The 13,593-nt window shown below is 43.1% G+C and overlaps 1 protein-coding gene across 8 annotated transcripts in view; it reads left to right on the forward strand.

Annotated features, from left to right (window-relative positions):
* CACNA2D1 (calcium voltage-gated channel auxiliary subunit alpha2delta 1) overlaps positions 1–13,593 on the forward strand; it is an 856,738-nt gene that overhangs the window by 750,664 nt on the left and 92,481 nt on the right. For all 8 annotated transcript variants that reach the window (XM_040343442.1, XM_040343444.1, XM_040343443.1 and 5 more), the window contains 2 exons: positions 3,586–3,647; positions 8,240–8,316. In XM_040343442.1, coding sequence (XP_040199376.1) covers positions 3,586–3,647; positions 8,240–8,316 — 139 coding nt within the window. The remainder of the gene's footprint in view (positions 1–3,585; positions 3,648–8,239; positions 8,317–13,593) is intronic.

A 13,593-nucleotide genomic window follows, 5' to 3' on the forward strand; every position in this document is an offset into this window, starting at 1 on the left:
GCAGAACAACCAATTACAGACTAAAACATATTTTAAAAAGACCGACCGTAACGGGTTTATCCCAGTTGACAGCTGTCACCATCCGTCATGGCTGAAATCAGTCCCGCGCAGCCAAATCCTGAGAATTAGGCGCAATTGCTCTAATCTAGGGGACTTTAGAGATCAAGCAAACATCCTTAAAATGAGATTTGTAGATAAGGGTTACTCTGAGAGCAATATTGAGGAAGAAATAGAAAGAATTTCATATACGGACAGAACAACTTTGATAAAAGAAAAAACTAGGTCGGTACAAGAAAATAGGTTTAAGAACTCCTTTTTTACAACATTCTCGATACAACATAGGCAGATCAAGTCCATCATTCAGAAACATTGGAATGTACTGAAGAGCGATCCCACACTAGGACCGACCCTCCCTAGCAATGCTGCTGTGATCTATAGGGGTGCCATGTCTATGAGAAACCAGATTGCGCCTAATGTTCCTGACCCCCCTGTCAAACCAACCTTTTTCCCTCTTTCTAAGGGGTATCACCCCTGTAGGAGGTGCAAGGTATGTGTATATAATGTCATCAAAAAGAAGTCTGTTAACTTCAGGTCCACCGTCACTGGGATGGAATTTCCCATAAAACAATTTTCCACATGTGCCACGAGGTATGTGGTATACCTCCTCACCTGCCCTTGTGGAAAACAGTACGTTGGTCGCACCATACGGAACTTTTCCACAAGGGCAGGTGAACATATTGCCAAGATTCTCAAGGGCTATCCGAAACACACGGTGCCCAGACACTATTTGGAACACCATAATAAAAAAGTGGAAGGGACCACGTTCCAAATTTTTGACCATTTTGTGCCCCACTGGCGGGGGGAACCCGGTACCCGTGGGGTGTCAAAGTTGGAGGTGTTTTGGATCTAACAGCTCAAGAGTTACACGCCCCACGGCCTTAACGTGGAATGGGACGTGAACTCATTCATTAATCAATCTTAATAGCTTAACCAACAGTCCAATATTATTCTTTCAGAATTTTCTTTGTTAGAAATTTGGTCTGATTGTGCCTTTTTATTTATAATATAGTAGCATTTTTTCTGTTTTCCCATGTTATCCATCCATCCACCTGTTAATCTATCTGTTGGATGTTGCACACCTACATTCGAGCACGCACACGCCAGCCCTGGCCTCTCCATCTATGGGATACTATGTACCCAGTTACTGTTCCCACAGGATGTAATGTACCTGCTCCGCAGCTAAGGGTTAATGCTACTGCGCTAACCCTTTTTTCCCAATGAATCCTGGGATGCTAATGATGGAACGCACAGCGTCATTACGGTTCACGTTGATGACACGCATGAAGCGGTCATACGATTCCGACGTTTCCGTCATCGCCGCCCCCTGTGATGACGAGTTCGGTGATGGACAGCATTGGTGCTGAGGCCTGAACTCCGATTGGACGGCGGGTGCTAGGCGGGGCCATCCACTCACCCTCCCTCACATTGGACAGAGGGAGACATGTGAGACAGGAGGAGGGGAGGTCCGTAGGATTACCCCTTACGATTCGTCTGACCATAGCGTCACACTTCCGCTGCGTGCAACGCAGGAAGGGGAAATCACAGGCTGTGGAACGCACGCCGGATAGGAATGGCGTGGCATGCACGGATGACAGGTAGGCAATTATGGGGGTTATTTATAGGCGCAGGGAAGTGAGTGAGTCCAGTTCCATGCCCCAGTAGAAGTCTGTGATGACGAAACCTGTCGGGTACACTGGACTCTAATCATTTCCACTGCGCTATTGATCTCTGATTCTCTTGATTTGCTGTGGTGATTTGATCTGCTGTGGTGATCCCAGCGTGGAACTTTTTATCTTTTGGGATTTTTATACATTTATACTGCTTTGGACTCTCTCCCTGCTGTGAAATATTTTTATGATTTTTGAGAGATTTTATTACATTTTTCTACACTATGAGGAGGTGTTCTTTCTCCCTTTTTTCCCTCTGAAATTTGGAGTGTTCACTCCACACCATCTCACGGACGCTCCTGAGGCCAGTGCTTCCAGCTCCTTCCGGAACATCTGAATCAGGATTCTTTCCTTCATCGGTGCGGTTGGAGGGTATCTGAGCCCACATAAGCCTTGGAGACCTACCCACCGTATGGTGAGATGTGGGTCAACGGGAGCCGGTAAGAGTATTTATCCTTTAACTTACCAGGGAATGTCCATGAGAAGAGTTTTTATTTCTCCGTGTGAAGATTTGCTGTTTTCAACTGAGGGGAATATTTGAACACAGTCACGAGCTATGAATGTACCATAAGGAACCACCCTTACACATACACATGGGACTAATTCACTTGTGTGCTAATTCATTATCTGTGGCCACACAGATTTAACAGGACTTGTTAGTTGTTTTTGTTTCACTTTTTGATTTTTCACTTATTCATATTAGCCTTGAACGATACTCATTGTTCGTGGTATATATGATCTCTTTTCCACTGTGCGCCCAGTGAAGTCCTTGGACATATCTCCCTACAGGGCGTTTGTCCATAGCTATGGTGTGTTTGTCAGATTACTGGCACGTGTTTGAACACAAACTGACACAAATGGGTTGATTTACTAAAACTGTAGTGCGCAAAATCAGGTGCAGCTGTGCATGGTAGCCAACTAACTTCTAGCTCAGTGTTTTTCAACTCCAGTCCTCAGGGCGCACCAACATGTCATGTTTTCAGGATTTCCCTCAGATGAAACGGTCGTGGTAATTACTAAGGCAGTGGAACTGATTAAATAACCTGTGCAAAATAATGGAAAGCCTGAAAACATGTCCTGTTGGGGCACCTTGAGGACTGGAGTTGAGAAACACTGTTCTAACTTCAGCTTTTTCAATTAAGCTTTGACAATGGAAGCTGATCGATTTCTATGCATAGCTGCACCAGATATCGCACTCTCCAGTTTTAGCTAATAAACCCCAACATTTCCACTGGTGTCCATAGTCACAGACATTTTTCTGTGCCTTAATAGTTAACATTACAGCATGCTCTCTATTGGGCAGTTTTATGGGATTCTGTTCTATCAGGCCTATTTTGGAAAGAGGCTCTCCAGCTTTTACTCAGAAAAGCCGGCTACTCTGCACTCTGTAATTAACAGCCTGACAACTAGTGACAGAGAAATATTGTTATGCTCTTTGAAAAAAAAGAGAGCTAAGAATAGTGTTAGTTTTGCTTTTCTCCTCCCTGCTGTATTTATTATAGTGGTGGGCACTTTGGGGCTAAATGTGGTGTGGCAGTACTGTGCTTGCCACTAAGGGAAAGAAAGTGAGTTTGGGGCTTGGAAAAAAAATGTACATTTCTACTGCTGCACTTGTGAATTGCAATTGTGCTCTTGCATTGTCACCCTGCTGCACAAGACACCAATTGAGAATTCAATAGGCTATTCCAGCATAAATTGTGTGGGTATGATGTTATCATCATTAGGAAATCGCTCCACAGAAATGCCATGCAATGTTTCCTAAAGTACATGCATAGAAGCATGTAGACAGGAAGTGGTTGCATATAGTCATAGTCTACAGTGTATGCAAATCATCTGACATTGTTTATCTGTCATCTAGAGGTATATTGACAAAGCTAACAGAACATATACATGGGGCCCAGTAAATGGAACAGACTACAGGTACTAATTTCTGAATATTTTTCTTATATAATTGTACAAATCTCCTTATTTTGGTTTCTACATCTTGATTTAGTGCATAGTTTATTTTCATATATTTTAGATTATAATCTTTGTTTTGCATAATGGGTACACACCAGTGATGTTTCTTCAGATTCTTGCTTTGCTGACCAAATTATCAAACAACTCATTGAAAAACCCACTAATGAAGTGCTCAAATGTAATCTGGACATGTATACAACAAAGTAAAGTAAAGTAAAAAATAAAAGAATAGTTAGGTTCCAGTAAACATAAAGCAACACTTTTTGTTAATATTTAATTAAAGGAGTTGTAAAGGCAGAAGGTTTTTTTTTATTGTAATGCATTAAGATAAAAAGCCTTCTGTGTGTAGCAGCCTCCCCAGCACCCCCTAATACTTACCTGAGCCCCATCTCTATCCATGCAGATAGTTTCAGGATTTCCTTGGAGCTAATCCTTAATGTGTTTTGGAGTTGGTGGATCTAAATTATATAGTGTTTACAAATTGCAGCCATTCAATTTATTAAACATTATGGGTAGATAGATAGATAGATAGATAGATAGATAGATAGATAGATAGATAGATAGATAGATAGATAGATAGATAGATAGATAGATTTTTGATGTGATGGGCATCATTTGACACATGATTAAAATGTAGTGGTAGTGACAAAGATAAATGTTTGTTTCTGTAATACAGCCTTTAGCGCCTTGATTCAGTTAACATAAATGTCTCTACCTGTGCACTGAAAGGAAGAGATTTAACAAACCTAGGAACATACAAGACGTTTGACTTAGAACAGATGTAGTTTGACATTTTTCAATAGCTTCTGAATCAAGCTCTAATTTGCAAGCTTCCAGAGCTGTATTTTACAGGTCAGACCTTTGTCTTCCAGTTAATTGCTTGTGCGAGTCTGAGACATACCTTAATAGTATTTAGTGTTGTGGTGAAAAGTAATTCCCTGCTTTGTTTTTTATATGGCAGACTCTTCTTTTAAATTCCATGTCCTAGTTAGTGAAAAACTATCCAAATAAATCACTATTGAGAATCAAATTGGAAAAGATCTTGTGGTTTCTTTGCATGTTACACCAAATTAAAATTTGTATAGTATGTTTAATAACTACGATTATCATACCAGTGTATCGTTTTATGTATATCTTTTTGAGTTGTAGTAGGCTGTCATCATTAGGTCATCACATACAGTATATTAAAAATACAGTACATGCTTAGGCTGATTATTATAAACTCAAGCTTGTTAAAAGGGATAAGTCCATCTGACATTGCTGCAGCCTGCTGATCGCATCCATTCATGCTGATGTGATGGATTGGATGATGAAAGTCAGCAGAGCCTCTGCTCATTTGCTAAGCTCTGGAGCAACTGCTTTTACAGAGTGCAACTGCACTTTGTGCAAAGTGCACAAGTCTATTTTTTTTGGTCAATCAACCCCATAGTGTTCAAATGTAGATTCCAACTGATAACAAAGCTCAGCCTACACAGTGCAGACAGATTTAATTATGGCAAACACAGATGTCCACCCCTTCGTAAACAAAGAGGATTAGTAATATTTTAATAGAACAGAACAGGTTGGTTGATTTTTTTTTAAGTTTTGTGAATGAGAACATGCAACACATATAAAGTAGATGTTAAAAGTTCACTTTAAAAAAAATGCACATGTTTTGCAGGTAAAACAAAATTGCATGTTTTTTTTTTTGTTGAAGCCTGGAAAGCATTTGCAGGTGCCATGCAGGATGCCTACAAAATGTCAATGTAATAATGTACATCATACAAGCAGAGAAAAAGAAAGGAGGGTGCACCTACCTAGTGCATTACCGTAATAAAAATGTTTATTAATTAAAGTAGAATAAAAGCAATGGTCCTACTCACAAAACAAGCATAAGTATACACTTTTCTGACAAACAAACTGGCTCTCCTGGCCCCTACAGGTGGGACTTGATGATGAGAGGATTGGACGTCCCTCAAATGGCTGATGCGTTTCTGGGGCGCAGCCTAGGTGGTCCGTGGTGCCTCTCTCGCATGTGCTCCCAAATATATATATGTACACATGTGCACAGAGGATCCAAGCTCAGGTGACCACTGAACAGCCTTCAATCCCTGCTGTTCGGTGGTCACCTGAGCTTGGATCCCCTGTGCACATGTATACGTATATATATTTGGGAGCGCATGGGAGAGAGGCACCACGGACCACCTAGGCTCTGAAGAAAGGGGTGCGCCCCAGAAACGCGTCAGTCGTTTGAGGGACGTCCAATCCTCTAGTCATCAAGTCCCACCTGTAGGGGCCAGGAGAGCCAGTTTGTTTGTCAGAAAAGCGTATACTTATGCTTGTTTTGTGAGTAGGACCATTGCTTTTATTCTACTTTAATTAATAAACATTTTTATTACAGTAATGCACTAGGTTGGTGCACCCTCCTTTCTTTCGTTTTCTCTGTAGCCATACGAACACCCATTGTTCTGAGAAGGCCTGCAAGACTATAGACCTTGCCTTAAAGACTGGACTACACTACCCGTGTTTAGCGAAACACCAGAGCGAAACACCAGAGCGCAGGAGATTCTTTTTTTTTTCTGTCATCATACAAGCAGGCAGTTTTACAAAGACAGGAATAATCAATGAACTAATAGAGCGCTCAACAGTGCTCTGGTACTTCATTGGGAACTACAAGTACTTGTAGTTTATTCATCACAAAACAGCGCACAGCCTCCCTCTTTTCAAATAGGGACAGCAGGTATGGGAAGAAGATCCCTGGCCTGCTCTCACAGGACATCTGAGGATCAGGAAGTGGCTGCAGGATCGGGAACATGTTACATGTTCCACCCTAAAAATGGGCAGAACATGTAAGGTAAAATTATCCTTGAATCCAATTTGGCTGCAAAAGTGAAAATATACTTTAAGGCTGTAATGTACAAATTAACAATTGCAAAGAAGGTCTGCCCACCTGAGGTGCAAAATAAGAAAGTGTTTTTATCCAGACATTGCTGTAGTACTCCAGTCAAGCCCACTCTCTTTAGTTGTTGATTAGAGGGTCCCTTCCGGTGTTGCAGGAGAACAATTTCAGAAACACCCACTGCAGGTTTCTTGCTGTCTCTTGCATTCAGAAAATCTGAGACACTAAACTTATTTTTAAGTTATTTTTAAGTGTCATATAGCCACCAATCAGACCGTAAAAGCAGGGAGATCATAAAGCAGGGAGATAGAACATTATACAACAAGTAAGGCCTCGTACACACGGCCGAGGAACTCAACGTGCCAAACACATCGAGTTCCTCGGCCAGTTCAGCCCTGAAGCCGCCGAGGAGCTCGGCTGGCCGAGAGCTCCCATAGAACAACGAGGAAATAGAGAACATGTTCTCTATTTCCTCGCCGAGGTCCTCGTCGGCTTCCTCGGCCGAAAGTGTACACACGACCAGTTTCCTCGGCAGAATTCAGCCAGAAACTCGGTCGGAAGCTGAATTCTGCCGAGGAAACTGGTCGTGTGTACGGGGCCTTAGACGTAATTTAAGGAAAAAAATGATTCAAATTGTCACATCAGTGTTTGCTAAATAGCATTTGAATCCCACTGACTGTGAGATGGGAATTGCTCTTTTATTTTCTAATATCTGCCAAAATGCCATTTGAAGGGTTATCCATGTTGGTCATTTTCTCACCACTCGATTTAACCCCTTAAATGCTGCACTACCACGCTGCAATCATGTACATTGCATACGGTTCTTGAGTAGTTGCAGCACAACTACATTGACTTGCATTGGTCGTGCTTGGGGGCATTAATGCCTGCCACATGCGGCATGCAGTTTCAGTTTTGCCGCGGTTGGTTAGCACATCATCATGGACATGGCATGTATATAGCCCTGAGCAGCTGCATGCCCAGGTTAAGATGATTGGTTGAAGGGCAGTAAAGACCTTGGATCAACTGGTTTTACACACAATTTTACATACGATTTTACACACGTGCGAATGAAGCCAAACTAAAAAAAATCTGTTATGACTGTTCCTTAAACTACCTGTATATTCTTACACTCTAAATGTTATATTTTATTTATTATTCAGAAATGACAAATATTTTTTGCATTCCCATAGGAACAGCATTTCTTTGTTATATTTGAATTAATCATATAGTTTTATAGAATGCATTACCTTAAACTGCACAGTGGTAGACAATAATGTTTCTTTAGAAAAAACTTGATTTGCCAAGGGAGCACCTACATAGGAACATTATATATTTGGAAAAAGTCTACAGTGAAACAAAACATGTTAATCAAAATGCTAACTTTAGGTTGTCTCTTTAAAAATGGAAAGGAATTGAAGAGTTTGCTATGTGTTTTACATGTATGCTGATTTTCTTTACATTTGGACAAAAGGTAGTATGGCACTTTTAGTCGCTTACAATTTTTCTTATGAAAGACATGTGAGAGGGTCAGCTGTTATAACAGAAATCAATAAAAGTAACCTAATTAAAACATTTTAAAGTTTTCAAATACCCATTTTATGTCCATTAATGCTACAATTATGAAGGACTAACTTGCTTTAAATCAAAATTTTCTAACTGTATTTTTTTTTCATAGTCTTGCCTTGGTGTTGCCATCCTACAGCTTTTATTACATTAAAGCTAAACTAGAAGACACAATGACTCAATCAAAATGTGAGTAATAGGATAACCAACCTCCAAAAAGTGGAAATTAGTTTGTAAAATTGATGATGCCATTTTTTTCTATTTGGTAATCTTTATGTTTTTCACAAAAATCTTTAGGATACAATGATTCTAATGTGAAAATTCTCAACTGTCAAATCACTTTTAATGTTGCATTGTATTGAAGACAAGATGTTATTACACACATGGGAGGGGGACTTTTGAAAAAAACAATCATAGTTCACTAACCAACCATAACACCAAAGCCTATTAATTGTTTTATGAAGGCTCTGATAACAGTGCATGAGCTAAATGCATGGATTTGAATTAGGCCAAAGTGTCCGTTACAACAAAGTGGTAGGCATTTAGATGTGCTGAGCATGCATGTTCCCGGGTTGTATAGCAGACTTGTTTTACAGTTACATGCTATACAACTGATTATGGGGTATAGTTAAATTTCATTGATCTTATATTATTTTAAAACATTCTTATTGATGAATGTGATTTTTTTTTTATTGTTGCAACAGAAATAAGTGTCTTTTGACAAAGGTTGAGAGTTGCTTAGTTTATATTCTGCTTTAAAGAATATGAACAGTTTTGGTATACCAAACCACCAGATTCATTAGAATCATTGTTTACTCATTATTGTTGATATGCAAAAGATCTGTTTGCAAGTATATGTGTATGGCTTACAAGTAATTAGAAAGGTGTCAAAGTCTACAAAGAAGTGTTGATAAGTGCATTTCTGTTTGTTTACTAGTACTATCAGACACCTTCTCTGACTGTGTTCTGGTTCCTTTAGTAATCTTGCCTTCACAGTTTGTATCCCTTTATAATGTAATACAATAATGTATAAGAAAAATAATTAAGTGAGAAACAATACCTTGCAGCAAACTCATTTTATAGTAAATAAATAAGCCCTTAGTTTCTTAAAATGTAAAACGTATAGAAATGAATCAATAATTTCATGCATTACACTCATTTTTAATATATGGAGCAGATACAGCTGGGAAAAACAAACCAAAGAAATGGAAAAAATACTGCGCTAAACTAAATAAGGCGATTGAGATAATTGCTGCCAGTACCAAAACATTGTGGATACAAAATTGGAAAAGTGTTTAAATATAAGGTACAGCGCTAAAAAAATGATATTGATGATACCCAAAACTTCTAAGGCCTCGTACACACGACCGAACATGTCTGCTGAAACTGGTCCGTGAACCAGTTTCCGTGGACATGTATGGTCGTGTGTAGGGCTGACCGGACAATTTTCCGGCCGACCAGACAGGTTTCCAGCGGACAAATGTTTCTTAGCATGCTAAGAAACATGTCCACTGGAACCATGTCCGCCAGACATGTCCGATGGTCAGTACGACTCATCGGACATGTCCGCTCGGCCGAAAAATCCCTTGCATGCGTCGAAGTGATTCGACGCATGCGTGGAAGCATTAAACTTCCGGGGTCGCGTACATTGCCGGGTCATCGTCGCCACCATGTCGCCGCCACGTCACCGCGTTGTCACCGCGTAATCTCTCCGCAGGGAATTTGGTCTGATGGTGTGTACAGCCATCAGACCAAATGATTCCAGCGGACATGTCCAAAGAAAACGGTCCGCGGACCGTTTTCATCGGACATGTCCGCTCGTCTGTACGAGGCCTTAGAGAAATGGGAAAATAGACAACATATATGTGCAAAGAAATACGTGTGTGAACAGCAATATTCCAAAAGTAAGCATATATAAAATAACAGTGAAATAAAGAATAAGGGGCCTGATTCCCAAAAAAGCCGCCTAACTTAACTTTCAGCAGTTAAGTTACACTGACTTAAAATCTCTACCTAAGTGCCCGATCTTCAAAGCACTTACCTAGAAATTTCAGGCCGTGTAACTTAAGTGCCGCCGTCGCAAGGCGGTCCTCCTCTCCGGGGGGCATTTAAAATTTAAATGAGGCGCGCTCCCGCGCCGGCCGTACTGCGCATGCGTGTGACGTAATTTTCCCAACGTGCAGCGCGCGAACGTAATTGACGCCGGGCGGCTTTGAAGATTGCGACGGGACACTAAAGTTGCGACGGGTGAAAAAAAATATACGCGCCGGGAAAACAAATAATTATAAAAAAAATGACAGCGTCGCTCAGCATGCATTCCTGAGAGGGAGAACTCCATGCCAATTTTCAAAGAAAAAAACGGCATGGGTCCCCCCCCCCCAGGAGCATACCAGGCCCTTAGGTCTGGTATGGGTTGTAAGGAGACCCCCCTACAATCCATACCAGACCCGTATCCAAAGCACGCTACCCGGCCGGTCAGGAAAGGGAGTGGGGACGAGCGAGCGCCCCCCCCCTCCTGAGCCGTGCCAGGCCGCATGCCCTCAACATGGGGGGGTTGGGTGCTCTGGGGCAGGGGGGCGCACTGCAGGCCCCCCCACCCCAGAGCACCCTGTCCCCATGTTGATGAGGACAGGACCTCTTTCCGACAACCCTTGCCGTTGGTTGTCGGGGTCTGCGGGTGGGGGCTTATCAGAATCTGGGAGTCCCCTCAAATAAGGGGGCCCCCAGATACCGGCCCCCCACCCTAAGTGAATGGATATGGGGTACATCGTACCCCTACCCATTCACCTGGAGGCAAAAAGTAAAAGTTAGTAAACACACAACACAAGGGTTTTTAAAATAATTTATTATTCTGCTCCGGAGGCCCCCCCTGTCTTCTTTATTAGCTCTATTACCAGGGGGGGCTTCTTCTTCCACTCTCCGGGGGTCTTCTTCCACTCTCCGGGGGTCTTCTTCCACTCTCCGGGGGGGTTTCTTCTTCCGCTCTCCGGGGGGGGGGGCTTCTCCGCTCTCCGGGGGTCTTCTTCTATCTTCGCCGCTCTCCGCTGTTGACTCGGCGAACCCCGGTTCTTCTGCAGATGTCCGGTGCCTTCTTCTTCAGCGCTGGCTGCCTGCTATCTTTGTGTGTTAGCTCAATTACGAGCAGGCAGCCATCGCGGTCTTCTGTGACGTCAGGTTCTTCTCTTCTGTTCTTCTCCCCTCTTCCGATGTTGACTCGTCGCATCTTGTCACTGCAATGATGGAAGCGCGCCTTGCATCCCATTTATATAGGCATCACCGTCCCATCATGCTCCGGTAGGTACCCACGTGGTGGGTGCACGTGGGTAGGCACCCACCACGTGGGTACCTGCCGGAGCATGATGGGACGGTGATGCCTATATAAATGGGATGCAAGGCGCGCTTCCATCATTGCAGTGTCAAGAGGCGACGAGTCAACATCGGAAGAGGGGAGAAGAAGAACCTGACGTCACAGAAGACCGCGCTGGCTGCCTGTTACTAATTGAGCTAACACACAAAGATAGCAGGCAGCCAGCGCTGAAGAAGAAGGCACCGGACAGCTGCAGAAGAACCGGGGTTCCCCCGAGTCAACAGCGGAGAGCGGCGAGGATAGAAGAAGACCCCCGGAGAGCGGAAGAAGAAACCCCCCCCGGAGAGCGGAAGAAGAAACCCCCCCCGGAGAGTGGAAGAAGACCCCCGGAGAGTGGAAGAAGACCCCCGGAGAGTGGAAGAAGAAGCCCCCCCTGGTAATAGAGCTAATAAAGAAGACAGGGGGGGCCTCCGGAGCAGAATAATAAATTATTTTAAAAACCCTTGTGTTGTGTGTTTACTAACTTTTACTTTTTGCCTCCAGGTGAATGGGTAGGGGTACGATGTACCCCATATCCATTCACTTAGGGTGGGGGGCCGGTATCTGGGGGCCCCCTTATTTGAGGGGACTCCCAGATTCCGATAAGCCCCCGCCCGCAGACCCCGACAACCAACGGCAAGGGTTGTCGGGAAGAGGTCCTGTCCTCATCAACATGGGGACAGGGTGCTCTGGGGTGGGGGGGCCCGCAGTGCGCCCCCCTTCCCCAGAGCACCCAACCCCCCCATGTTGAGGGCATGCGGCCTGGCACGGCTCAGGAGGGGGGGGGCGCTCGCTCGTCCCCACTCCCTTCCTGACCGGCCGGGTAGCGTGCTTTGGATACGGGTCTGGTATGGATTGTAGGGGGACCCCCTACGTGGATTTTTCGGCGTAGGGGGGGTCTCCTTACAACCCATACCAGACCTAAGGGCCTGGTATGCTCCTGGGGGGGGAACCCATGCCGGTTTTGAATTTAAAAATTGCCGTGGAGTTCTCCCTCAGGAATGCATACCAAATGCCGTCGCTTGAATGGGCCTTTACAAGGTGTGACTAACTTTACACATTGTAAAACCAGCCCTAGTTTTGCGCAGGCAAATTCGGAACTTACGCAGAAATCACAATGCTGAAATGCTTTGAGAATCTGCTTAAGTCCTCATTTGCATACTCAAAGCTGCATTTCCATGAGAAATGCCCCCAGCGGCGGATGCGGTACTGCATCCTAAGATCTGACCGTGTAAGTGTCTTACACATGTCAGATTTTCTGCCTAACTTTGGAAAAGCCTTTTGAGAATCGTTTCCAAAGTTAGGCACAGACTGAACAGCAGTTAAGTCTGCGTATCTCTTTTGGGAATCAGGCCCAAGCTATTTAAATAAATAGATACATAAAAAAGTGAGCGTGACAGTCCACTGTATATAATACAAAAGTCCCAATAATCAACAACTGAATGTGTGTGAATCCACATCTGACGATCCCAGATGACGTCTGCTTGTGACGAAACACGTAGGCTGTGGCCTGCGTCACCAGCAACATTACGATCCAGTGATGGAAAATAACAGGAGCAATAACTTCAAATGACAATCCCTCCACCACCAAGGTAATCGCTTCGCTCACCTCAATTAATGGATTCCTGAACTAACAGGTAGTCAAACTCACATGTCCCACCAAATAGGTTTATAGGCACCAGGATTTGGAACAATACCAAGAACTGTAACTCCCGAAATTCAAGAATAAAACAAATCTAAGTTCTCTCCATTTGAATATAATCAGCTGTTTTTATTCCAAAGAAAAACGTACTCACATTTAGCCAGACTAAAACGAGTAATGAAACATGGCACAAAATGATCAAGATGGCAGCGAGTGACATCAGGCGTAGCTCCTCCCCCATACACGTTATATTCTATTATATTTTTTTCTATTCTATTCCTTTATTTTCTATTTTATTTTATTCTCATTGGGAAACTATTCGAATTTGAAAACTATTCAAATTCAAAAACTTTTGGAATTTTTTTAGTGAGAAATTCACAGTATAGATCCAAGGGGGTCAGAGGGTTTAGAGAAAAGGCAAGGTTCCTGGTTGACAGTTCCAGGATATGAATAAATGCAGCCACAGGAGGTCCCCAAT

Source organism: Rana temporaria, chromosome 3 (genome assembly GCF_905171775.1).
Source record: "Rana temporaria chromosome 3, aRanTem1.1, whole genome shotgun sequence".
In the NCBI taxonomy this organism is placed as follows: Eukaryota; Metazoa; Chordata; class Amphibia; order Anura; family Ranidae; genus Rana; species Rana temporaria.